We start from the raw sequence: 25,666 nt of genomic DNA, 5'->3' as shown, positions 1-25,666 counted from the left end.
GTGATAAATAATTTAGTAAATAATTTAGTAATCAACAAATGTTGTGACTGTTTGTGGTATTTGAAAACCTTTTCATATTTTTAAAACAGTCACAGGTGATTATTGGTCAATGAGATTTCAAATTATATTTTTATTAACTACTACACCAAGGAATTTGATACAATTTGCAGTGTTCTATTTTTCGTCCATAGGGCTTATTCACTTATACATTGTGCTGTTTGTTTTGTGGTGAAAAGAACAATATCTGGTTTTGCAAAGTATAATTCCAAATTATTGTATTTGACCCATGCCTCTACTTCTTCAAGTATCTGTGCAATATGGTGGATTAAGTCTTCATAGGTTCTACACCAGACTATTACCATTGAGTCATCTGCATAATGGATAGTATTGGATTGAATCTGGCGTGGCAAAGATAATACAATACAAAAATAGTATTGGTGCTAATATTGAACCTTATGAAATGTATAATTGTGTGTATTTCTTACCACTTCTGTTAACAAGTACTCTTCATTTTCTATCTGCCAAGTGTGATCACATTCAAGTAACAGATATTCCTTGAAAGTCATAGCTTGTCAATTTTGGGGAAGCAGGTCATGATTTACAGTGTTAAAGGCCTTGGTAAGCTCACAGAAGATGTATGATACAAATGTTCTGTTACCAAGACAGCTGATAACTTTTGTGACCAGTTCATGTATGGATAAGGTTGTGCTGCAGGCTTTCCTGAAAACATACTGATTATGTAAATAGTGCTGTGGGATGAATTATAGTTTGCTGTCTTATCACATGAAGCCCATTCAAATATTTTTGAAATAATCAGTAACAATGAGATTTTTTCTCATTTTTTGCCTCACTTTATCTTGTTTGCTCTTTTTATAAATTGGCCAAACATTGGCATACTTTAATTTATTTGGAAAACATCTTTCATCAAAAGACTGATTGATTATGAGGGAGAGTGGATATGCAATACTATGACAGACTGTTTTTATTATTCTAATGGGAACCTCACCCTGACCAACTGAGTTTAATTTTTTTAGGGACATTATGATTTTCATAACATCAGAGTTTGAAGCATAGGAAAACTTAAAATCTGAGCAATTTCTCTCTTTCTTATTAGAATTTGTACGTGGTGGTGAGCAGTCACCAGTTTCATTACAGCTAATGAATAAGTCATTGAAAGATTCACATATTGCACAGGGCTCTGTAACAGCTCTACCTTTTATTATTAGTTTAGAGGGACATTTTCTCTCAATTTCATTGCCAACTTAACTTCTTATAACAGACCAAAAAGCTTTTGATTTGTTTTTAGCATTTAAAATGAATCTATTGTTTGAAGTATGCTTTGCTAGTTAATGATTTTTGTCAAACTTTTTTTTGTATGTGCTTACATATTTAGGAAATTCAGGGTATCAATTAACTTTTGTCTCCATATGCAGTTCCATCTTCTTAATGCTAGACACTGTAATTCATTTTGTTATCTATGATCTACTTTTATAAGACTCAGCCCTTACTGCTACAAAATGGAAGTATTAATTAAATTTACTCATGAATTCAGCCAACTAAGCAAAAAAGACAAAGCCCAGTAGAAACCCTTGCATAAATACATGACATATTGTTTTTAACTAACAACAGCACAAAATATAAAACTCCAACAAATAAAGCAGGCAGAAGGGATTAATGATATCTAAAAATGAGACTGACAGAAAGCACAAAGCAGAAATTGGTATAAGATAAATGCAAAAGTGCAGAAGTATGCTTGACAATGAGAACGACAGACCTTTAGGAAAATTAAACAATCTTTTGGAGAAAATAGAAGCACCTGAATGAATGTTAAAAGCTCAGATGGCATGCCAGTACTAAACAAAGAAGGGAATGTTGAAATGTGTAAGGAATATGTAGAGGGTTGTACAATAGAAAAACCTATTACAGAAACAAACTATTATAGAAAGGAAAAGGAGATGTGATACTAAAAGGAGAATTTCACATAGCACTAAAAGACCTAAATAAAAAAATGCACTGGGAGTAGATGGCAATCCATCAAAATTATTGAGGTCCTTGGAAAAATATGTCAGGACAGAACTATTTGATCTAGGAGGCATGATTTATGTGATAGGTAAACTACCAGCAGACTTCAAGAAGAATGTAATATTTAGAATTTCAGGTGAATATTACTGTAATGGTAGTTTAATAAGTTATGGTTAAAAAAACACTGACAGGGATGATTAATAGAAGAATAGAGAAATTGATAAAAGCCAACCTCAGGGAAGATTGGTTTGGGTTCTTGATAAATGTAAGAACACGCAAATCAATACTGATGCGAGATTTATCTTAGAAGACAGAAGTAAAACATAGGTTGTAGTTGAATTAACTCAGGTGATGCTAAGGAATTGTATTAGGAAGTGAGACACTAAAAATAGTAGAGGATCTTTGCTATATGGGCAGTTAAATTACTCTTGATGGCCAAAGTAGAGAGGGTACAAAATATAGACTGGCTATAGCATGAAAATTATTTCTGAAAAGCAGGAACTTGTTACTATGTACTATAAATGTAAGAGTTAGGAAGATTTTTCTGGGGGTATTTGGCTTTGGTGTAACCCTGTATGGAAGTGAAATGTGGACAATAAGCAGTTTATACAAGAAGAGAATAGAAGTTTTTTTTAAATATGGTGCTACAGAAGAATGAACATTAGATGGGTAGATCATTTCTCTAATGAGGAGGTAATGAATCAAACTGGGGACAAAATAAATTTATGGCACAACTTGACTAAAAGAAGGGATCAATTGGTAGGACACATCCTGAGACATAAACGAATTGTCAATTTGATAGTGGAGGGAAGCATGAGGGGTAAAAATTGTAGATGGATGAATATGGAGAGCAGGTCCAAATGGATATAGATTACAGTATTTACACAGTATTTGGACTGAAAACCACAACACAGTACAAGAAATAATAGTCTTAAATTTAGTGTTGACTCCACAGATTGATAGTGAAATAATCCTCAAGGTAGCAAGCCAGGGTGGCCGAGCGGTTCTAGGCACTACAGTCTGGAACCGCGTGACCGCTACAGTCACATGTTTGAGTCCTACCTCGGGCATGGATGTGTGTGATGTCCTTGGGTTGGTTAGGTTTAAGTAGTTCTAAGTTCTAGGGGACTGATGACCTCAGCAGTTAAGTCCCATAGTGCTCAGAGCCATTTGGACCAATCCTCTAGGTAATGGAACAATTTAAAAAAAAATCTAGAATGCTTATTCATGACTGGGCTAATTAGTGTGATACAGGCAATTCATATTTAATAAAGTGAATTTAAATATACAGAACTATGAACGTTAAAATACATTGTAATTCTGTACTTAAAAATGATTTAGTCATAATGTATTATGAAATAAAAATCAGTCAACACTGTTCTTTCTACAGCTGATATTCATTATTTAGAATTTATTATTTGATGTCTGAGGGGAGGAGAGTAGAAATAAGTAAATGAAGGACAGTTTTAAAGCATTGTTTTATATGTTTATCAACCACACGAGAAAAAGGTTTTAGTTGCAACAATTAGTGTTTCTAAATTTCAAATTTTTCTCAGGGTGTTGATACTTTGTATCTAAGCGGAAATAGCAAGATTAAGAGTATACTGAATATACTGATACTGATACTCTATAAGTTGTGTATGGACTTGACTTTTAGTTCGTTCTCACTCCGTGGGCCCAGGGGTCAGCGTTGAAAATCGTTCACCAAAGCGACAACCGAGGGCACCTGTCTCTAGTGCTCCACTTGCAGCTGTTCATAAGGGCCAGGTTAATGGACCAGTTCATACAGAGCGGCGGCCACGCCCAAGTGAGTAATTTAAGGTGTTATAATTAATTATAATAGGACAATCTACTATATAAAAGTATTCAGGCCCACATGCATCTACATTACATTAATAAGTTGTTTTCAAAAATATGGAAATGAATTTTCTTTTATCCATAGAAAATCTCTATCTGTGTAGATTGAACATGTGATTGAAAGCTAATTTATCACAGTATCCACAAAAGTTGTGTGCAATCAAGTGATACTCAATTACAGTCTGTCAAATGACTGTTCCAAAGTTCAGAGCAAATATTTAAGCCATAACAAAGCCTTGTTGACTGATTTATCATTTCAACATGTCCAGCAGTGAATTTTTTCTTATTTATTTGTTAATCATTTCCTGGATATGTTAGAAGGCATAAGAACTCATCAAGAAAGAAAATAACATTACACTGTTTCACAATATAAAAATACATATTATAATAACACAAATAATTACATATACCTAAATACATATCCTGTATACAACAAATAGGAATGAAAAATTAAATGTAAGTGTGTAACTGATAATTTAATACTTAAACTAACTCCTGCTAACATTATACAGTCACAAACTCTCACAGAAGAGGTAACCTAAAATTACAGAAAAGTCATCTAGAGCAGGGATTCCAATACTCTTACAAAAATATCGTGAACTGTTTATATGCCTAATCATAGTATACCACTTGGAATTGGCAGCAGTCTGTGTGTCATAATTTGCCCTTACAAACTAAGTGTTAAGTAACAAGACTTCTGCATGTTTGCATGCTGATACTCCAACAAGCAACTTACCCACTACTGTTTGATTTCTGTTATGCTATATTACCATTATTCCTGCAAAATGTTTAAGAATAATTAATGGAGTTTCACATTTAAAGTGGCTACAGTCCCACTTCTATTTAAATTTTAAGAAAAGTTAAGTGCTTAAATGAGGCTAGTTACGTTTATGTGATCAGTAAACTTTTATCTACAACGGAATTCACATATATTAGTTTCAGAACTTTAATTTGGTTAGTAACTTTTGGCACAATTAATTATATTAGCGAAGTATAAACTATATAAGCTGAATTTATTTCCATTGCTGTCAGATATATTTTTCAAAGCTAAACTGTTAAATCAATCTGGGCCATGACCAACAGCCAAATAATTGGTTCTGACTCTTCTTATCTATCCAGAATATTTGTTTCTGTTTCATTTTTACTGTAGCAATTTCCTTTTGGTTTGTTTCTTAGTTTTTCTACACTGAAATTTCTCCTAATAACATCAATCAAAGTGCTTATTTTTAATTCAGTGCAGTTTTCACATAATTATGGAAGTAATTTTTAGCCCAAATAAGCATTATTGTTTTATTCAAAGGGAAGTTTACTATCTAGTAACCTCCATCAGCTCTTTGTTAACTTGCAAAGAAAAATATTATTTTGTCACATTCTCAAGGAATCAATCTCTTTCAATCATTCATATTTATGCTCAGTGAACTAATATCTCCCCAAGAGAGTTTGTGGAAATATAAGGATTTTAGAAAGATAAAAGTCAATACTTTCCAAAGTGAAGCTGACACTTAAGCCAAAGGAAACTCTGAACTAAATAAATCAATATGACAGTAAGGTGCTTGGTGCCTGTTTGAAGAACTATGGCTGAATGTACACTGTCAGAAAAAAAATGTGGTCAGGAGCAGCAGGATGTAATATGTGGATACTGAGAGGTTGTAATGTTAATGATTCATCTGTCATCATCATCATCAATCAGATGGTGCCCAGGAGGCCTGTCTGTGCACCCTCTGTTTTGACTGTGCAGGCGGTAATTGTGCTGAGTTTGAAGGTGTGAGCTGTTTGCAACATTCATTCTACGGTACAATCATGTCCCACGATGGAGTACATACTCCTGTTGAGCTGCTTCAACCATTCAAAAAGGGGTTGCATTGTGTGCAGGAAGCCGGATGGACATATTGACAGAGTGCTGCCCACGTTGAGCACAATGTGTCAGTGGTGTGTAACTGCTTTCAACAATAGTCTGTGGAACATGCCCACACACTTACATCAGGTTCTGGACATCTGCATAGCACAGACACATGTTAAGATTGACACACTGTGTGAGCAGTGGTGGCCAACCAAACATCATCCAGAGATGAAATCTGAACACATATTGCACCTGTTGTGTCATCAGAGACCATTGGGAACCGTCTGTTTGCAGCAGGATTAATATCATGTGTGCCTCTTATCAGGCTACCACTGGCACAATGACACCACCAAGCGTGGCTACTCTGGTGTCGTGAAAGAGTTGATTGCAGAGTGTAATGGCACTCTATTGTCCTCAGTGATGAGAGTAAGTTCTGTATGTATGCAGGTGATGGACATATACATATATGGCATAGACCTGGTGAGCTGCCTGTTCCCAAATTCACTTGCCCATGGCACACAGTTCCCATCCCAGGCTTTATGGTGTGGGGACTGTCAGTTACAACTGTCAGTCACATATGGTGTTTCTGCAGGGCAAAGTGCCCAGTGCCTGTTACATTGCACAAGGTGTTATCTTTATGCTACTGCCATCTCTTCAACAAGAAGGTGATGTGCTTTTACAGAAAGGTAATGCTTGCCCACATACAGCTGATGTGACAAAAGGTGCTCTTTGAGGTGTACAACTGCCTGACCAGCAGGATCATCATATCTCTCACAAATTGAACACATATGGGACATGATGAAGTGGGAATTGACTCGTTCTCCAGGGCCTGCAAGAACCATTGTCAAATTGCAATAAAATGTGCTATATGCTTGGGTCTACCTAGTGAAGGATGCAATTTTGCATCTTTATTATTGTTTGCACATGATAATACACACCTGTGTTGCCACCAGAGGGGGTGGATTGTGTATTGATGTAATCATTTGGGCACCCTTTAATGTGACATGTGTTTTGTTTGGTCTGAATTTGTTCCCTACAATTCTGCAGTGATGTATTACCTGTCACCTCACTTGTAAATAAAATGACTTTGTCATTGAGGGTGTTGCATTTTTTTCTGGCAGTGTAGATGTTATCGTACTAATGAAGTGCTCATGGTTCATGTCTTTCTTGAATTATTTAAGGTAAAACAATTCCTTATATTAGATTATAACTGACTTTCTGTGTTTTAACTAACGTAGCACTTTAAATAATAAGCTTGTTATACGTTTATGAGTGGTTGGATTAGGCACATGTACCTGGTAATATGTAGCATCTCTTTTTGCCCTGGTGAGTATGATGATACATTGTGGTGTGGAGAAAGTATTATGGAATTACCTTGACTGCTGAATCACTGTACATAACTTATGGACACTAGTTATAGATGGTTCTTGTGATCCATTCATTGATGTCCATCCATCACCTGCTTGAACAGGGTTCTTCTGGCAATGGAGATGCATGACCTCATGTGAGTTTGGACATAACTGATCCAGCTTCCAGTGTGTATCAAACATGTTAATCATTTAATCAACCCAGACAATCGTATTGCACTCTTTGAGTGTGTGATGCTGTTGTTTCTGTACCCATGCTAATTTTTGTGCCTTGAGATGTTCGATGAGCTGAGGTACATATGTAGGGTGGTGGTTCCTGTACCCCATAGCAAGAAGGTGGCTTTTCAGTTGTTACACTGTGACTCATCTATCCACTACTACAATCTGTAACAGTTGATTGTGTGGGAACATCAGTCCACAATAAAGCATGAACAATATTAGTTACACACATTTTTTTTATTTACTAGAACAATATATGCAACACAAAATGAGTATACATGTTGCATGGAAACATAAGCTACACTAACAGGAAAAACAATGACCCAAAGGAAATGTCAGTTAAACAACAGAGATATTCCACACTTCAACTTCCAGTCTTAGTCCTCAATTAATTATTTCACCATACAGCCCCCCTCCCAGAGAGTGGATGTCTTGGAGTTAATGAGTATTCATGCTCTATGCTCCTGCCAGCCTTCATGCAGACTGGTCTTAAAACAGGAGAAACTGGGAAGTTTCCTGTGGAGGCTAGTCTGGTGATGGTGTGGCTTCATCGGTGGCTGTGTCAGTTGATGACACTTAAGATGAAACCTGAAGAATGATCTTCTGTTGTCCCCTGGCTCACTGCTGAAAACAGCTTTAATATACCTACTTTTGGACAATGCAGTGAGGTGGTGAGTTTGGGTTTCACCAAGAAATTGCAGAGGATCTTCCTGATTGCCAAAGTCAATGAACCGATCCTTGAGGTGGATTTTGTACACCATTTTCATGTTGATGGAAGGTTCAACTCCATATAAAGACTGAGACTGTTTATGGACATACAAGCTGTTCAAGCATTCCTCACAAACTGAAAAACACCGTTGTTTTTGGTGTGACATTGCCCTCATGGAAGCTTACAGATTTACCTGTCAACACAGAAGCATCACTGAAAGGTGAACTTCTTACCATAGTGAACACTGCCAGTGAGTTGATTGGAAAGGTGATGGCCTTGCAGGAAGTGACAACATGCATAGTTAAAACCAATGAAGTGTTCTGCACTCACATTAGTGTATGCACCACTACCTCAAGGACAGTTCAGACTAAACTGTGGAAATTAAAAGATGTCACTACACCTATGTAGAATTTGGCTGACATGAAAGAGCTGCATGAAGCTTTCACAAGGATGCTACATAACATCTGCTTCCACATTCCTCTTATGGTGGGACCACCAATCGTATTTCAACTGTCCAAGTTGGCACCAGGAAAGTATACCAAATCAAAGAAAGGAAAGAAAAATAAAAGCATTATTCAACATTCCAACACACCATGGATATCACCCCTCCTCTTAGTTCAAAAGGTTGCATGAACAACTCACTTCAGGGTCACCACTAGTGGGAATGTCGATCCTCAATAAAACATGAGTAATATTTGTTACACACACTTCATTAATTTACTGAAGAAATACATGCAACACCAATGTGAGGATACATGTTATTATAGGAAAAACAATAACACAAGGGAAACATGGGTTCAACAATGGAGATATTTCACACTTCTGTTTTCAGTCTTAGACTTCAGTCAGTTGCATTGCCATAGAATGCCTGTCATGAATACATCATCACCATCGGCAGTTGACTGTGGTGGTGGCAGCTTTCCTGCAATGAATTTATGCATAATGCACTCATTACAGGGTGACACAATGCACAATGTCTGCATGACCTCAGGCTTGGAAGTGTCCTGTTTGTCAGTCACTCGTGTTCTGCTTATTATCCAAAGTGCTAATATCATGTGCCTTGTTTATCCTGAGCTTGACTGTCATGATAAGAGGCAGGGTAAGGTGTGCCAATATTCCTCTCATATAGGACATAGCGCATTGTTGAGATGCTCTATTTCCAGTACAAATATGTCTCATTCATTGCTTATGTGTGTACAGATATTTAAGTCTAAACAGATAGAAATTAAACAGGAATGCTTACTAGAAGGTATTGTATTTACATTGTTCTGGAATTGATAATTAATTTTTTGCATAGAAATTAAAAATGGTAGAAAGAACATGAAGTAGAGTTGGTATGAGGGATTCTGAATCTTCACTTCAATAAATACTCACCAAATTGTGCATTATCTCACACAATTCAATTAAATCCATGAAAGCCAATATGGTAGCAATGTTTCAAACAGGAAATGGAACAGAGAACTTTCTTTTGACTCTAACTTGCTTGTGATGTCTAGTTCAAGGATCTAACCCAATTGGACTGTGTAGGCCCATACTACAGAATTTACATCTCTGAATCAGCTGTTACATGGCTTTTATGCAAGTAGCTAGCCAAACCAACACACAATTAAAAAACAAGCTTTCATTTAATCATCAATTCATTTCTTATCAAACTGTATAAAGAATACTTTTTTTCTGAATTTGCTACTTTCTAAATAAGTGTTCTGTTGGCACTGCTGTGTTCACAGTTGTGTAACTAGAAAATAAGCATAGTTATATTGGGTAATTGTAATTAAAGTTAAATTTTCAAACCGTTCTATAAATAGCACCACTGGTCAGAATGATGTCAAATTGCAAAGGAATATTATTGGAGAAGGGGAAAACGTATGGCAGAAGAAAAATAAATAGTTACAAAACATAGTAATAAGTGGCACTGTAAGCCTCATAATTTAATTTTGGTCAACTACAAATGACAAATGAATCATACAACAATGCCTAAGGTATATGTTTGGTGTTAAACAAACTGTACTACTCAGTGTGCATGGGTGTATGGGTATGATACTGTTAGTTATGTAAGTAAGCCCATCCACCATGGCAAGGTCATATCACACAGATGGGAAAAACCGGTTTTTAAATGTCCTGAGGCAAAAATGGCATAAAAAGCATCATTCACATTGGTTCTGAATTGTCCTGAGGCCAAAAACTGCATAAAAGGCACCAATTAAAATCATGGTGCAAAATATGTTCACCATGCTGTCCACTGTTTTCTGCAACAAGTTGAAATCAAGAAACAGCATGTTCCACAACTGATCGAAGTGTTTCCAAGGTCACGTTCAGAATGCATTGTGCAATGCATGCCTCCAATGAAGCCAAGTTTGCAATTGGAACACCAAATACAACATCTTTCAGATAGCCCCACAGCCAGAAGTCACACGGATTAAGATCAGGTGATCAGGACAGCCAGGCTGTAGGGAAATGGAGGCTGATAATTCTAGCATTTGCGAAATAGAGCTTCAGCAGCTGTTTAACTGTATTTGCAATGTGTGGGGGTGTGCCATATTGCATAAAAATAATCCCATCCACACATACATGCTGTTGGAGAGCTGGAATGACGTGATTGCACAGAAGACGCTCACAGTGCTTACCAGTGATGGTACAGGTAACAGGACTGGAACACGTGTCTCTTCGAAAAATATGGCCCTATGACAAATGATGCCATAAACGTGCACCACACAGTGACCTTTTCAGGATGAAATGGTACTGGTTGATTTGAGTGTGGAATTTCCATTGTCCATATTCGACAATTCTGTGTATTGACGTACTGTCAGATGGAAGTGGGCTTCATCTATCCACAAAATATTCCACAACCAATCATTATCCACTTCCATGTGAGCAAGAAATTCTAAAGAAAAGGTCTCTTTTGCTGGCAGGTCAACAGGAAGCAACTCATGCACATGGTTAATTTTGAATGGATAGCAAAGAAGGAGTTTTCATAGGATTTTATGCACCATGCTCACGGGTATGTCCAATGTTCGGGCAATTCTCTGTGCACTAAATGTTTGCACATCACCACTCATCTCCTGCATTGCTGTAGCCACAGCTTCCACTGGCAATGAATCAAATTGTTTCCTCCCTCTACCAGGTTCCACACCAAAAGAACCCGTCTTTTCAAATTTCTGAATCATTTTCTCCAGACCCACGCGAGTCATCAGACCAACACCTTTTTTCAAACCCTTCAGTGTCTGGAACTTTTGCAGAATGATGTATACACAGTCATCATTCTTCTAATACAACTTTACAAGAAGAGGACCATCCTGAATTGAGACAGTCATGGAGAACGTCGCAGACGTGAAAGAAGGTAAAGCCATGCACCCAGTGTGTTTATACCAACTTCAATGGGTTGTGCTCATGATAAGTGTTTTCATTTACATATTCTGACACATACAGTGCCATCTATTGCTACATTTTGTAACTATTTTTTTTTTTCTTCCTCCAAATGTTTTCCCCCTTCTCCGATAATATTACGTTCCAATTTGATGTCATTCTGACCAGTGGTTTTATTTCTACATCATTTTGAAAATTTAACTTTAATTATAATCGCCCTGTACATCACTCACACTACATTTATACCAAAAAATATATCAAAATCCCTGTCACCTGAAGTTCATTTCAACACAAAAACAAACCCGCCGAATCACCACACTAATAAGACTCCAGATCCAATTCAAAAACACAATTCATATGATATCCAACAAATAACTGTTAACATATCAGTACCATAGGAGTCAAATTCTTCCAGATTACCATTGTTACTTTTCATCAGTCAAAATCAATTGACTGTCAGCCAACAAGTTTACAGTGATCCTGCCACCTCCATGTACCATGACTTTGGTACTATCAGAACACGTAAACATATAATTAAAACTCTAATTAAACAAGAAACTTTCATCATTTGTACATTATTTACTCCACACATTCTCACTTCATGGTACATGGTGTGATTAATAAAAATTGTACTAATAAATCCACCAATATCATTAATACACTACATCCTTAAAAGACAACAGAATGTACATACAAAAAAATTACACAGTACTCCACTCCAAAAGCAAACACAATAAATTTAAGTTCAGAAGCTATTGCTATTTTTATACTCAGTTTTCTCTTCTATGTTGAAAGCATCCTCAGCCTCCTGCAATTTCACACATTTGATATTACATTTTCCTCAGATAACACATATTTAAATCTAACCCTCTTCCTGTTTAATGCACACTCAAACTCATTTTCATGCATTTCATAGTCACAAATTTATTGATCAGTAAATCCATTTCAGGCATTACATTTACAGTCAGTCTTGGTATCACAAGGAAATTCTCCACAAATGACTCCCTGTCTACAACAAACTCAACCATTATCTCTCTTTTGATTGGTTTTCTGTATTGATCTGTAGCATTCTTAATTTTTTATGATTTTCACAGGAAACTCTACCGTTTTATTACCATGCAGTTCCTTAACATGTTCATAGAACTTCTCATTTAAGTCATAAATATTACTCCCACTCCCAGTTAACACCTCTACACACACATCATACACATTCACATCAATAAATGGCTACACTTCCTCTTCATCCTTTCTCATTAATTCTGTTTATTTCAGCAAACCATTCCCCACATCTTTCACACATTCACTCTGTGTAGTGTTTACATTCATACAACATACAGGCTCTACATTTTTATCATCTCCAAAAACTTCCATATAGGCAAAAGTGTATTTTCAGGGTTATTATTTTTTAATACCTCACTGTCAAACTTAAATTTCTCAACTTACCTCCACTCTTTAGCATTAACGCATTTATAAAATTTTGTTTTACTCTTCAAGTCTTTCACTCTATATTGACATTCATTGTTTTGTATGCAGCCATTACACAAATCATTGGCTGGTATAATTCCATAAGCAAATATATACACCCACAACAAAGTTAATCCTATGAAAAGGCAATAAACCAACAGTGTGATACATGTTATCACTTGGAAACAATTTCAATGCAGGTCCCTGCATGACACACAAGACTTATTAGTTTCAGTAATCATGATGAAACTTACCGCTTCTGTGAACCTGGAATCAAAATGAGGAGGTTGAGTTTCTACAGCACATTTTAATTCAGGTCTCAGATGTCTACATTGCTGGTAAGCTTGTCAAGAGCAGATTTAACGTCTTTCTCCTATTTTTCAATTTGTAACATATTCCCTCTCATATACTCCCTTAAATTCTCCTTGATCACATCCAATGTGCAACAAACATATTTTCAACTTCTATAAATCTAACTTTCAGCCTTCGAATTTTGCATTTATATTCCCTTCAATTATGTCACTTTTACTTTCAAATTTAGATCTAATTTCCCCTAATTTATTCTCAAATTTTGAATTCAGTTTACCCAAAATGAACTACCATGGATTTATATCTATTGGCATTTCCACTCCCAGCTCAGGGCTTACTGAATCATTAGATCTGTGCTTCAAACCACAGTCATAATCAATGGTCTGCTATGGCTTACAATTCAGTTCAACATTCACAAAATGCAGTAGTAGCTATACTTAATGTATGTAGACAATCTAGATGTCGTATGCTGTGTGTGCTGATGCAGTACTCCAAACTTGTTTGTTGAGGAAGTCACGGCATTGTTTTGATGAGCTGTGACATCTCTGACCAACACTGTGGACTGACAATGACAGGAAATCTCAGAGTGCTGGCTAAAGGGATATGTTATTTCATAGTGCTGAAGTGATAATTTTGGACTCACAAACTCCTGAACAGATGATGGGCTGCCTACAGTGTTGTGATGCTTTTGATGCCATCTGATGTTTACGGCCACTCAATATTTTTTCTTAAGTCTTCCTAGCCCTCCATGCTACTGTCTACAGGCCTGCTTAATAAATTTCAGCATATCCTAGACTTGAGCTCCAAGTAACTAATAACTAACTACCACCCTGTATTAATGAAAATTTATCTTGGGGGGGGGGGGGGGCTGCGGGGTGAGCTGGGTGGTAGGTGGGGGGGGGGGAATGCACAAACTTATTTACTGTTGGCCCATAAGATGTAGCCATGTAGCCTAGAGACCAATTGCACACTGCTGCAAAAGAGTTTCTATTTCAAAAGATTTCAAGTCCATAAGTTCTTTGTGCATGTGTTAAATACAATATAAATAAAAGAATGGAGCTGGAGGTGTTTATTAGGAATAAGATAGGCAACAGAACAAATACCTTTGAAATTCAGTTGTTTACTCACTAAAACACAACTGAAGTAGTGACAGTAAACAGTTTCAGTAAACTCTAACAGGTAGCCAAACCCTCAGAGCAGATTCAAAGTAATGCTCACAACTCATGATTAATTGTTCACACTGTTAATGCACATTAAAATACTTTTCTGTAAAACTTGCCAGTTCCTCTATGATCACACACACAGAAAAATTCTGAATTAGCATGGACTAAAAAAATAATCAAAGTTTCAGCACTTCCACTACATGGCCACCTGCCAAGCAGAAAACAATCATAAAAACTTTACTAAATCATGTCCTGAAAAAAGAACTTCTCACCTTTTCAATGCTAAACAAAAAGTTCCTTCTTATCCTGGCACCCAAGCTCAGCTTTCTGTGACTTGTGTGACTTGGCCCCTCTACTTCTTTCAGTTCCCTTCCTATTGGCTACCACCATTGTCTCTTCCCTGCTGTGCCACTCCATTGTAGGGATATGCATTATTTCAGTATTATAAAACTTGGAACCAATTGGCCAACATTAATTCAAAAAAGTTATCTAATAAATCACTCTCAGACACTGATCAAAATGACGTAAAACACTACATATTTAAAATGAATAATGTCTCATAAAGTATCATACTAACATGAAAATTCATTTTGTTACTAACCTAAGACATAAATATTCTGGCACATTCCTAATACTGCACTGATACTGAAGATAAGAAAATAATATGTTTAGTTTTGCGTGCTGTGGCATGTGCTTTAATGTTACGTAACTATGAAGTGGTGGAAATCCCACCTCCTTTGATACTGGCACGAGTTTCATGTTACGAACCACAAATAGCTGCTTGCTGTGCCGTATGAGCCATGCAAAATTAGTGGCTGCTTGTATGTGCCCCACCTGTTAAGCATCTCAGCCACTCCTAATGGTATACCAGAGAATGTCCAGACAACAGGATTCCTTTCAGCTTACCAAACTGGAAATGTCTCATCACATTTACACACAGAAGTCCCCGTCCTATAACATTTGAAAAGGAACTGCCACAAGAGTTTTCTAAGCTGGGCTGCAAGTTCATGGGTTAACATTTTTTCTCTTAAGTGCTTCATATTCAGTGTTGCTTGTCAGAAGTTTGTAACACATCAAAACACACACCCAGGAGTTCTCCTGAGACCATTTGCTTGGCTTGGAAAGTCTGTCCAAACTATTCAGGACCTCATTCACTACACTGTAATTAACAGTCCTGCTCAGACCAAAACACAGGTACTCATTCAGGAAAAATGAGTAGAATATGAGAAATAACAGATAGTGCTAGTAGAAGAATGAAAGATTGGTGATGGAAAAGCAATACAGAGTGCAACAAGAGAGATAGAAATGGATAAAGATAGTGAATTTGAATAATGTAATTTTTGAGAACAGGATAATTTATTTTCAGAAATTGTATTTATCAAGTTTTGTCTTTGAATATTCAGTGTCATGTTCTGTGATGCTGACATTCACTTCTTGGAGGACAGTTTTCATACTTTTGTATACCATGAAGGCACCAGCAGAAATGACACCTTGTTTTTGACAGATTCCTCAATTCTCTTGTTAAATAATACAAGTGTGACATGATGTCATGTAGGAGGCTAGTGACCATTCTAGTAATTATGTGTAAATCTGTCGTTAAGTTGGGTAGGTGTCATAAAAAGTCATACAACAGGTGAAGAATGACTATATTGATCACAAAGTGACACATTTCAGAATTATTTTCATCTTCAGGAGTACTACCCAACTGCAAAGGTAGCACAAGGATAAGAGCATTACCTGATGTGTTCATAACATGAGATGACAGACTTCCTAGCCTGTGATCTCATATTACGTCCCTCCACCCCTGCACCCCCCCCCCCCCCCCCCCCAAAAAATGCACATTCACCCACCTCCCGCATCCTCCCCCCCCCCCACACACACACACACACACACACATCCCTCCACCCCTGAACCCCCCCCCCCCCACAAACACGCACATTCAACCACCCACCTCACGCATCCTCCCCCCCCCCCCCCCCCACACGCACACACACTTTCTTTTCTGTTTATGAAGATTCAGCTTCCATGTTTTTGTGTTCTGTTACAACTTCCTTCTAGTTTTAGACTAGTACAATGTGTTTAAAGAAGTTAAAGCATCTAATTGTTACAGATACTGGTGATACTTTATCCTTGTGCTACCTTTGCACTTGTGTAGGACTCTGAAGATGGAAATAATCTTAAAACATGTCACTTTGTGACCAATAAAGTCATTCTTCACCTGCTGTATGACTTTTTATGCAACCTAGCCAGCTTGATGACAGATCAATGCATAATTCTTTGTTGAGTGATCTTATCAGTGACCTTTTCTCTGCTTAAAAAATGGACCATTTATACAATAATATAAATTATACAATATGGATATTTTCTTTCTATAAATTGTTTTTCTAGGTGATTATCTATTTGGTCTTATCCTTAGACACATGTGTCTGTAACACCAGTGTACCCTCTTAGCTCATTCCATTAGGCTGGAAGTACACTGAAGTGTTTCATTGAGGTAACAAACAGTCATGATCTGTATTGTGGTTTTGATACAGGCAGCATATTTCATTATTGTAATGTAAACGTCTTACTCTTTTGTGGGTCACCTCAGAAGTAGCAACCTTTCTCTCAAAGCAGTTTTCTCAATTTTTTGGCGCTAGATGTGAAATTTTATGGTACTATTTACACTTTTAGGATTGATCAATCATTTACAAAAATTTGATGTTATTTGTAAGTCATCTGTTATTTATTACGAGCTTGCACTCTTGAGGTGCATAAAATGATCCCTGAATCATTTTGTATTACATGATTCCTAAAAAGTTGTGGTGAAAGATATATGATAATAGTGTCTGCACCAGCTTTGCTTGTGTTATACCAGACATCAGCATCTCCAACAGTTTTAAAATTAATTGCTCTAAATATGCTGTAGCTAATGTAGGGATTACTTGCAGACATTTAAAATCTTCTTTGGTTCATTTCATATTTCAGTATCAGAAATCCTGGATGCAAGATGATAAAATGGTACACAAAGAAGTAACAATGGTAGCTGCTCAGCTATTAGATTCCCATTTTCATCACAAAGGGGGTCCATGTGATCAATGATCACTCACCCACCCACTCACGTACCAGCATACACACACACACACACACACACACACACACACACACACACACGTCCCTCCACCCCTGCATCCCCCCCCCCCCCCCACAAAATGCACATTCACCCACCTCACCCATCCTCCCCCCCCCCACACACACACCACATCCCACCACCCCTGCACCCCCCCCCCCCCCCCACAACACGCACATTCAACCACCCACCTCACACATCCCCCCCCCCCCCCCCCCACACGCACACACACTTTCTTTTCTGTTTATGAAGATTCAGCTTCCATGTTTTTGTGTTCTGTTACAACTTCCTTCTAGTTTTAGACTAGTACAATGTGTTTAAAGAAGTTAAAGCATCTAATTGTTACAGATACTGAATTTTTGTAATAATTCAGGTTGATTAATTCCCAGCTGCAAAACATGAGAAATGCATCATTCAGTAGTCCCACTCTGTAAAAAGTTGTAGTGAAAGACATACTGAAGCATCAGAAACACTGGTTTTGTATTATTGTAGCAACCCAGGTTCAGTTATATCCATGTACAGGTACCACTGATTTCTCAAGTACGGTGTAACAATAGTTCATAAGTGTGTCCTTTTTATTTATTTTTTTATTATTTTGATACTCACTGGTGGTACTGTTTCAGATTTGATGTTTTATAACTCCTTCATGGCAATAACTAGTCCTTTTGATAAATGTCATTAGGTAATTCACATGTAAAGAAATGTACGGCCATGCCACCGGTATTCTGCAGTTGCCCATGTTTGAAATAATCTTTGAAGGTTCTAAAATAATAATTGGCTGCAGGGCGTATGATACACTGTATTTCTTAAAAAATCTGAGTTTATTTTAATATTCCAATTATTCTTACATCATGTAACTGCTGCAGCTTGAAAGCATAAATATTATTTTGCTCATTTTTATTTTAAAATCAGTAAGCTGTCATGTGCAATGGTGCAATTTGCTTCATCAGTGTTTGATTGTTAATGCAGAGCATTGTTCTGTACATGGCTGCATTGTTCATGTGTGCTGAATTATTGTATATGTTACTCTTGCTGTATTTATGCAAAAGCTGTATTGAAATAGCCAGTAATTTGTTCACTGAAATTAACTGTGCCTCTTATTTGTTTTGCTATTACTGTGATGCCATGCAACATATGCACTGAAATTAACTGTGCCTATTCTCAATTTTGTTATCATTTTTACCATTTGTATTAATATATTGACTGATTCTTTTCCAAATTTTGATTTTTGAAACACACCTTGAGTGATGTTTTTCTTGGAAGAAATATGGAGTTCTGATGCCAGTGAAATATTGCTATGTATTATAAGTTGAATTTTGTGAGAGTGATACAAGGATATTTGCAGAATTATTGTGTTCCCATCTGACACTGCATTTGTGAACATTTATGTTATCTGTGCCATATCTCTCTAATAGTGTCCCATATACATTTTCTCTTATTATCATAACATATTTCATTTAACTTATGGGTCACAAATATAAAAAGAAATCAGTAGTGCATTCTCAGGAATACGAGTGGCCATCTAATCTAGTAAACTTTCATCTCACGTCTGAAGAACTTGATATATCCACTAATTAAAAAAACAGTAGTTGTGTTTCAGAAGGCTGCATCACTTACAGTTCATATATCCTATTGTATTACACCTGTGTATCAATCTCAAACTGTTACGGTGTTATTGTAGCAAATTTCATCAGCTGTAAGCAAGGTTTTTATAATAACAGTTTTAGATGAAATTGTTTCACTTCACTTGCTGTGTTCAGTTTGAATAATATCTCTGTCATCCCCAGGAGCTGACTGTTGTAAATAATATTGTGTTGGAACTTTAAATTTATGATGTTTTGATATTTTAAATGTAGCAGTGAGCCAAATGACATTGTTGTGACCTCATGCAAGGGCAAAGGGATTCATATATGCAACCAGAGATGCCTGGACTTGCAATGCAAGAATTTTTATAGCGCTGCCAATCTCCTGGGAATGTATACTGCTTGAAATATTATTCTGTAACTTCTCAACATTAAACACTACATGCAGTATGTTACAGAAGTTACAGCCCCTATCTTAACCAAAATTGTGGTTGTGTAATCTGATCTTAACAGCTTTCTTTCTTAACCCTTTCACTGCTAATGACACACTTGCCACAGACCATGCCGAGTGCAGTGTCATTATGGTCTTACCCCATTATCTGTGACAGGACCCTCTGTCTGCGTCCACTTCCTGCTGCTGTAGTACCTGTGGTGGCCTCCTGGTTGTGTGCTGAATATTTTGGTCATAGATTTCGAGATAAATGCTGTAGAACCTGTACGTCCACTCTCTCCATTTTATCTGTGCTCTTAGGGCATGCTAGCACACTAATTCATTCACACACACTTCACAAGGGAAGTGAATTGCTTGCTGAAACACACTTCTGATGCATTGAAATACATTTTGAGTACATAAATAAAATAAATTGTTCCCTGGCAAACTCGAAAGCCAGAAATCGATGTTTTCAAATACAAAATCTTTCCATTATGTTGGAATAATTTTAACACATCATAAAGAGATGAATCTGCATAATGTTTTGTTAACTGGTGCTATGTGTTCTGTGTATTTACTTTTGTGCATGGAATAGCTGTTGCTGCATATGAAGAATCAGGTCTGTCTGTTACCACTACATTATTCCGTCTAGAAAGACATGTTAAACTTGGAATCTTGAAGCTTTTGAATACTTTTTACAATGTGCATTATGTATTTTCAATGCTTTTACACATTTCTAGGCAACTTTCACAGCCAAAAATCACTATTCCTGACTATGATTGTCTATGTTACTTGATAATAATTTCAGCATATCATAATCAGATGAATATCTATAATATTTGTTTTACTCATGCAATGTATGCTGTGTAATTACATCAAATACAAAATAGATCTAACATCATCTGAAACAACAAGTCTTTTTCTTGCCACCATACTTCTTCATCTGGAAAGACACTCCAAAGTGAGGAAACTTAATTCTTTGAATACATTTTAAATACTCAGTATATATTTTCAGTTCTTCCCTGCATCCTTAGGCAAGTACCATGACCCAAATATCAGGCTACCTGAATGTAATTGTTTCCCTCACATCGGAATAATTTCATAACATTTTAAAGTGATGAATATATGTAGGTTTTGTTTAACTGTGTATTGGCATCATGCACAGAATAGGTATTGTAGCACCTGAAACACAACATCTGTTAGCTGCCAGCATATTTCATCATCAGGAGTTCTGCTTCATACTCAGAAATTTGAAGCATTAAGACTTGTTTTAACACACAGTCTGTATTTCAAGTCTGCTTTACAGTACTGTATCTGCCTAAGTAAATTTCATTGTCAAAACTCATAATATATGAATTGTATACATTATTTGGTAATAATATCAGTGTATCATAAGGAGATATTTCAGTTGCTCTTTCATTTGATATGTAATTTATAATTGTAAGTTGAATGTAATAAATGCTACAAAGCCTTTAAACCCCAATATTCATTTTGAAACACTCATCATATGTAGGAGCTTTGTTTTGCTGTAGAAATGTATAGTGTAGCTTTTGAAAGATCATGTCTATTCATTTGTCAGTGATCTACTTTACCTGAAGGAAGCGTCTCAATACTTTTTGCTCTCATTGTATCTATTTGTCATTTTTTGTTTTAGTCCAGGCCTTGGACTGGCACTGATGAAGTTAAAAATAGATTTTTTTGTCCTTTTGTTACATTTTTGTGTTTTTCTGTCTTTTTTAAATAATTTATTCACAAGAGCTTCTTTGTATGACAAGTCTCAAAACAAGGTACAATACATAATGGTGCATTGTGTTTGCATTGGTCTCTGGTATCCTGGTGCACTTTATGTTTAATGGAAACCACACATCTGTAGATTAGCAAATTTTTCTTCTAAATAATAGAAGATTCCAGTTATCAGAAGTACTTTGTCTGCCAGCTTTTCTCCTTCTGTTGCATATTTTTCTACAATCTCCCTAATGGGAGGTAGGTGAAACTCTACAATGCCATTTTTTCCCCTGTAACTGACTTATGGAGAAAATGAGCATTTAAAATGCACTGATCAAAGATGTGAAAATATATTTTTTATGTCATTTCACAATCTTACACATTATTCTTACTGAGCTCTGTAGCATGTCACAGTGGTAAACTGCACTTTTATTTGAGTTGTCACGTACAATACTTCTGGTTTTACTGATTTATCTTTTGCTAGTGTTTCTGTCAATCTCCTCTGTTTCAACCATTTGTATTGTGTTACACATGATCAACACCCACACTTCTCTTTTATCACATCATTTGATAGCAATCATTTTGTCAGTTGACCTAAAGTTACTTTTTCCTCATTTCAGGTACCTATGCAGTTTTGGCATGTTGTGCTTGTTGTGAACAGTGTCACATGTTGTTGTTCCATGGTTGCGAAGTCAGAGAGATAGGTCTCGGCTGGAATAATACTGTCAAGATACAGATTATGTCCATTTTCCAAATATTGTCTCATAAGTGTTACCACCACATAACCACTTTCCTCTACGTTGTGGAACCCAATTTCTGTTGTTGCACTGGTATATGCAATGACTTCCAAAATGAACCCAGTCTGACACTCACACAGCACAAATGGCTTTAGTATAGTTCTACTTCATTTGGCTGAAATAAATTGTTTAAAAGATAATTGACCTTTAAACAACAGAAGACTTTTGTCAATGCAAAATTTCTGATGTGGTTTAAATGTGGTTGAAATGCTGAATGAATTTTTTCAACAAAATTCATAATTTTAAACAAACTGTCATATCCATTGCCTGCCTAGCTGTCACTAAAATGTACCATTTTCAAAAGTAAAATAAAACTGTCTTACGACATAATTTCAGTGAAAACTGGAGTGTTCAAATGTCTCTGTAGACCAGTAATGACTTACATTCAGCTCTCTTTCTAACTTGAACCATTATAAGACAAATAGCAACAAAACAATAAAAGTTCCTCAAATCCAGTATCTTTCCACCTTTCCACCAGATTTACAAGTATTTGCCTTGTTGTATATGTAAAATCAATTCATTTCATCTGCTGAAAAATGAAACAAGTCCTCTGACTTGAATATCATAAAAAATTACAGAATGCTTGAGTCATTAATCAGCTGACATTTGTGCCCTGAAGCTGACTCCTCAAATGCACACTCCAATGGCTGAAAATCAGTTTGTTTTTGATCAAAAGTGCCAGTAAGTGTGCTCTTTTCCTAAGTGTTTCACTATCATTTTCTGATTCTTCAGATTCTAAATATCTGCTGACTGCGCCTCCTGGAGAAAGATCAGACTAGTGAGCTGTACCAGCTGATGCACAGAGCTGAGGATTGTTAATTCAGGATTCCGTTGATGACTCATTGCTGTTACTAACATCACATAATTCACTCTCACAGTCACCCCTAGTGAGTATCTCCAGGATTTCTCTTTGTGTGCAACCACAGCAACATGACATTTCACCCATAGAACAGAAGAATGCAAAGTTGCTACTGAGAAAAATACGTAAAGAAAAATTGACATCTGCTATGATCCAGAACAACAAATGTAGATGTGCACATTAACTATGCAGCAAGAAATCAAAAAATATCTATAAGAACAGTGCAGGAATTCATCTTTGCATGCACCAGAGGCTCAGTGTGCTTAAACTCACCCACAGCAGTGAGAGAGTTGGCAGAACAGAACACGTAAACACATCAATAATGCTTAAGGGAAACCTGGAGGCCATGGTTAAACACGTCCACAGCAATAAAAGGGTTAAGGAATCCAATATTCAACTAAGTCAATGTGTGGGACTAGGTTTTTATCTCATCAAACTTAATTCTTTATTTGTTTGTGTGGTAGTGCTCAACTGTTGCTGAGTTTTCCATAATTGATTATGTGTTATCAGCATCCACATGATGCTAATATAACATGTGTGACACTAAATAAGGTATTTTATAAATCAAGGAATCATGAGGCCAAAATTGTCTTTTGTTGTGTGCAGGACATCCTTTATTTTCATGGGTCCTTGAAAAATATGTTGAATGCCTTGTCTGCCAAAATCCTTCCTATTTTGCTTGATGTAGCCTCACAGGAAGGAAGATTACTATACGTGGATAATCATCTAATGGCTGAGCATCTATATGTTTATTGTTTCAAAATCACACTGACACAATCTCTGGTAGTAATGTTAGACTACAATAGATTAGATACACTTTTTGTTCCACAGACCCAAAGTGATGAGATCCTCATGGATGTGAAACATGCCATTTTAAACTCCTTAATCTTTGTGTAATGTCACTACAACATAATTTGTCCAACTGTTATTCATAAAATACCAAGACAATGTTAGTTAAAATATCAGCACACTATCAATTACAACTGCCAGCTCCCATTGCTGATGACTAAAATGGCAATAAATTAAGAGAATGTAATATAACTTTGTCAGTTTTTTTCAACTACTGTATAGTTGTAAACATTCAGGATTATTCTCATCCAGTTCACTTTATAACTGTCCCCAGTTTCACTCCTATGTTCCATTTTTAGTATTCACTCTGTTAGTCTCTTTTCTGTCACTATTCTTGTGTATGTCTCCTATTTGTTCCTATATGTCTTATTCATCATGTTTTATTATCAATATATATAGTTACAAGTATTCAATTTTTCATGTTTGTCTCTGTGTGCCCCACCAATCTCCATCTCTTGGACCCGACCACTTCTGTACACCCAATCTCTACACATTTTTCTTAACTTCTCCCTCTCAGTTTTGTAGATTCTGATATCTTCTTACATTTGCTTGAATCTAAATTTATAATTGTTATTGTAATTATTAGGCTCAAATGAAGTAAAAAGACAAGATTCTCAATTTTCTTCTCATACATGTCTGAAGCCACACATATTTATGCATTGCAAATGTTACTCAGTTTTATTTCCAAGTGCTTCACATTTGATGTACACCTCAAATGATGAAGTATATCATAAGGAATTAAGCATGGCTTCTGGTTCCTTCTTTTTGACAACTGATGAGTAGCGACTATGTGGTCACTTTTTTACATCTTCCTCACATTATTGTCTCTCACATTTCTTTTTGACTGTGGATAGAGCAACCTAATTATTGTGGAAATACTTAAATGTGCGCCTGCCGCTGACATTTTTTACATTATTTATACACAAAGAACACACAGGATGCAATTTAAGATACCTATTAATAATAGGCAATATAAACTTTCCTTCTGTAAATCCAAAGGACATGTAGTGATGTATCCAGTAAGTCAAAAATTAACAGGAAAAATAGAACAAAATATCATTTGAAAATGTACACTGTGTGCAGCTATTAGTGTTATGTTTCTGGATCAGAAATGCAAACCCACAAACATCTAGGTTTCACTGTAATACCTTTACTTTGTTACAATTGAAGTGCTACATCAACACATAGTAATGAAAGGTCAGACTGCTTTTTTTTTCTTTCGGAGCTAAGTTTCCAGTACCATAGGTACTCCGTACTTTGATATATTTCAAAGAAATCTGGAGATTTCTGCAGTATATTTTGTGACATCTATAATTTCAGACAGTCGTGTAGGTATAGTTATTGTTTCATGAGTTCAGTATTCTTTTTGCAGACATAATCTGCTGCCTGGGATTTCACTTTAATACTTCTAGTGTATAAAAACTTTCATTTCTAAAAATTATTTTGATTTCTCATTGGCATTTTTGATCCATCTGCATAATTAAAGCCACTATATACATCAATGCATGACAACTGTGCAGTTGCAGTTTCACAATTTTCAAGATTTAAATTTTTAGCTGCAACCCTTTGAACTCCTAGCTCCACTGCATTGTCTTCTGATTATTTATTTTCAGAAATCTTATTTGTTTAGAACTGTATTACAAAATTAAAATTCTGCAGAGAAACATGACAACAGATACAACAGCATTATTTATGTTTTCAGTCAACAAAATATGCTGTTCTTGTGCAGTTAAAAATTGGCACATCATGCTCATGATGATAAGCATGTTGCAACTGTTGTACATTCCACCAACTAATCTGCTCCAAATAAATGTTTCATAGGAATGGAGAGGACAGAATGGCCCAGGACATACAACACTTGTAACAACTTACTATGTATCACAAGAAAAACATCTATTGAGTTAAAAGAAAGAATCTCATTGATAACTTACAATGTTCACTTTCCCACTGACAATAATAACCTGCACCTAATTTTGAATAAGCAAAAGTTTGGCTCTGTAC

General features: G+C 36.2%; 1 protein-coding gene across 1 annotated transcript in view; it reads left to right on the top strand.

Moving 5' to 3' along the window:
• Nucleotides 1-25,666, top strand: part of LOC124722543 (microtubule-associated protein 1B-like) — a 633,686-nt gene that overhangs the window by 479,696 nt on the left and 128,324 nt on the right. Inside the window, exon 12 of the mRNA XM_047247685.1 lies at nucleotides 3,680-3,829. Within this exon, the coding sequence (XP_047103641.1) occupies nucleotides 3,680-3,829 (150 nt within the window). The remainder of the gene's footprint in view (nucleotides 1-3,679; nucleotides 3,830-25,666) is intronic.

The sequence above is a fragment of the Schistocerca piceifrons genome, chromosome X (assembly GCF_021461385.2).
Source record: "Schistocerca piceifrons isolate TAMUIC-IGC-003096 chromosome X, iqSchPice1.1, whole genome shotgun sequence".
Taxonomy (NCBI): domain Eukaryota; kingdom Metazoa; phylum Arthropoda; class Insecta; order Orthoptera; family Acrididae; genus Schistocerca; species Schistocerca piceifrons.
This window is presented reverse-complemented; position numbering and strand designations above follow the sequence as displayed.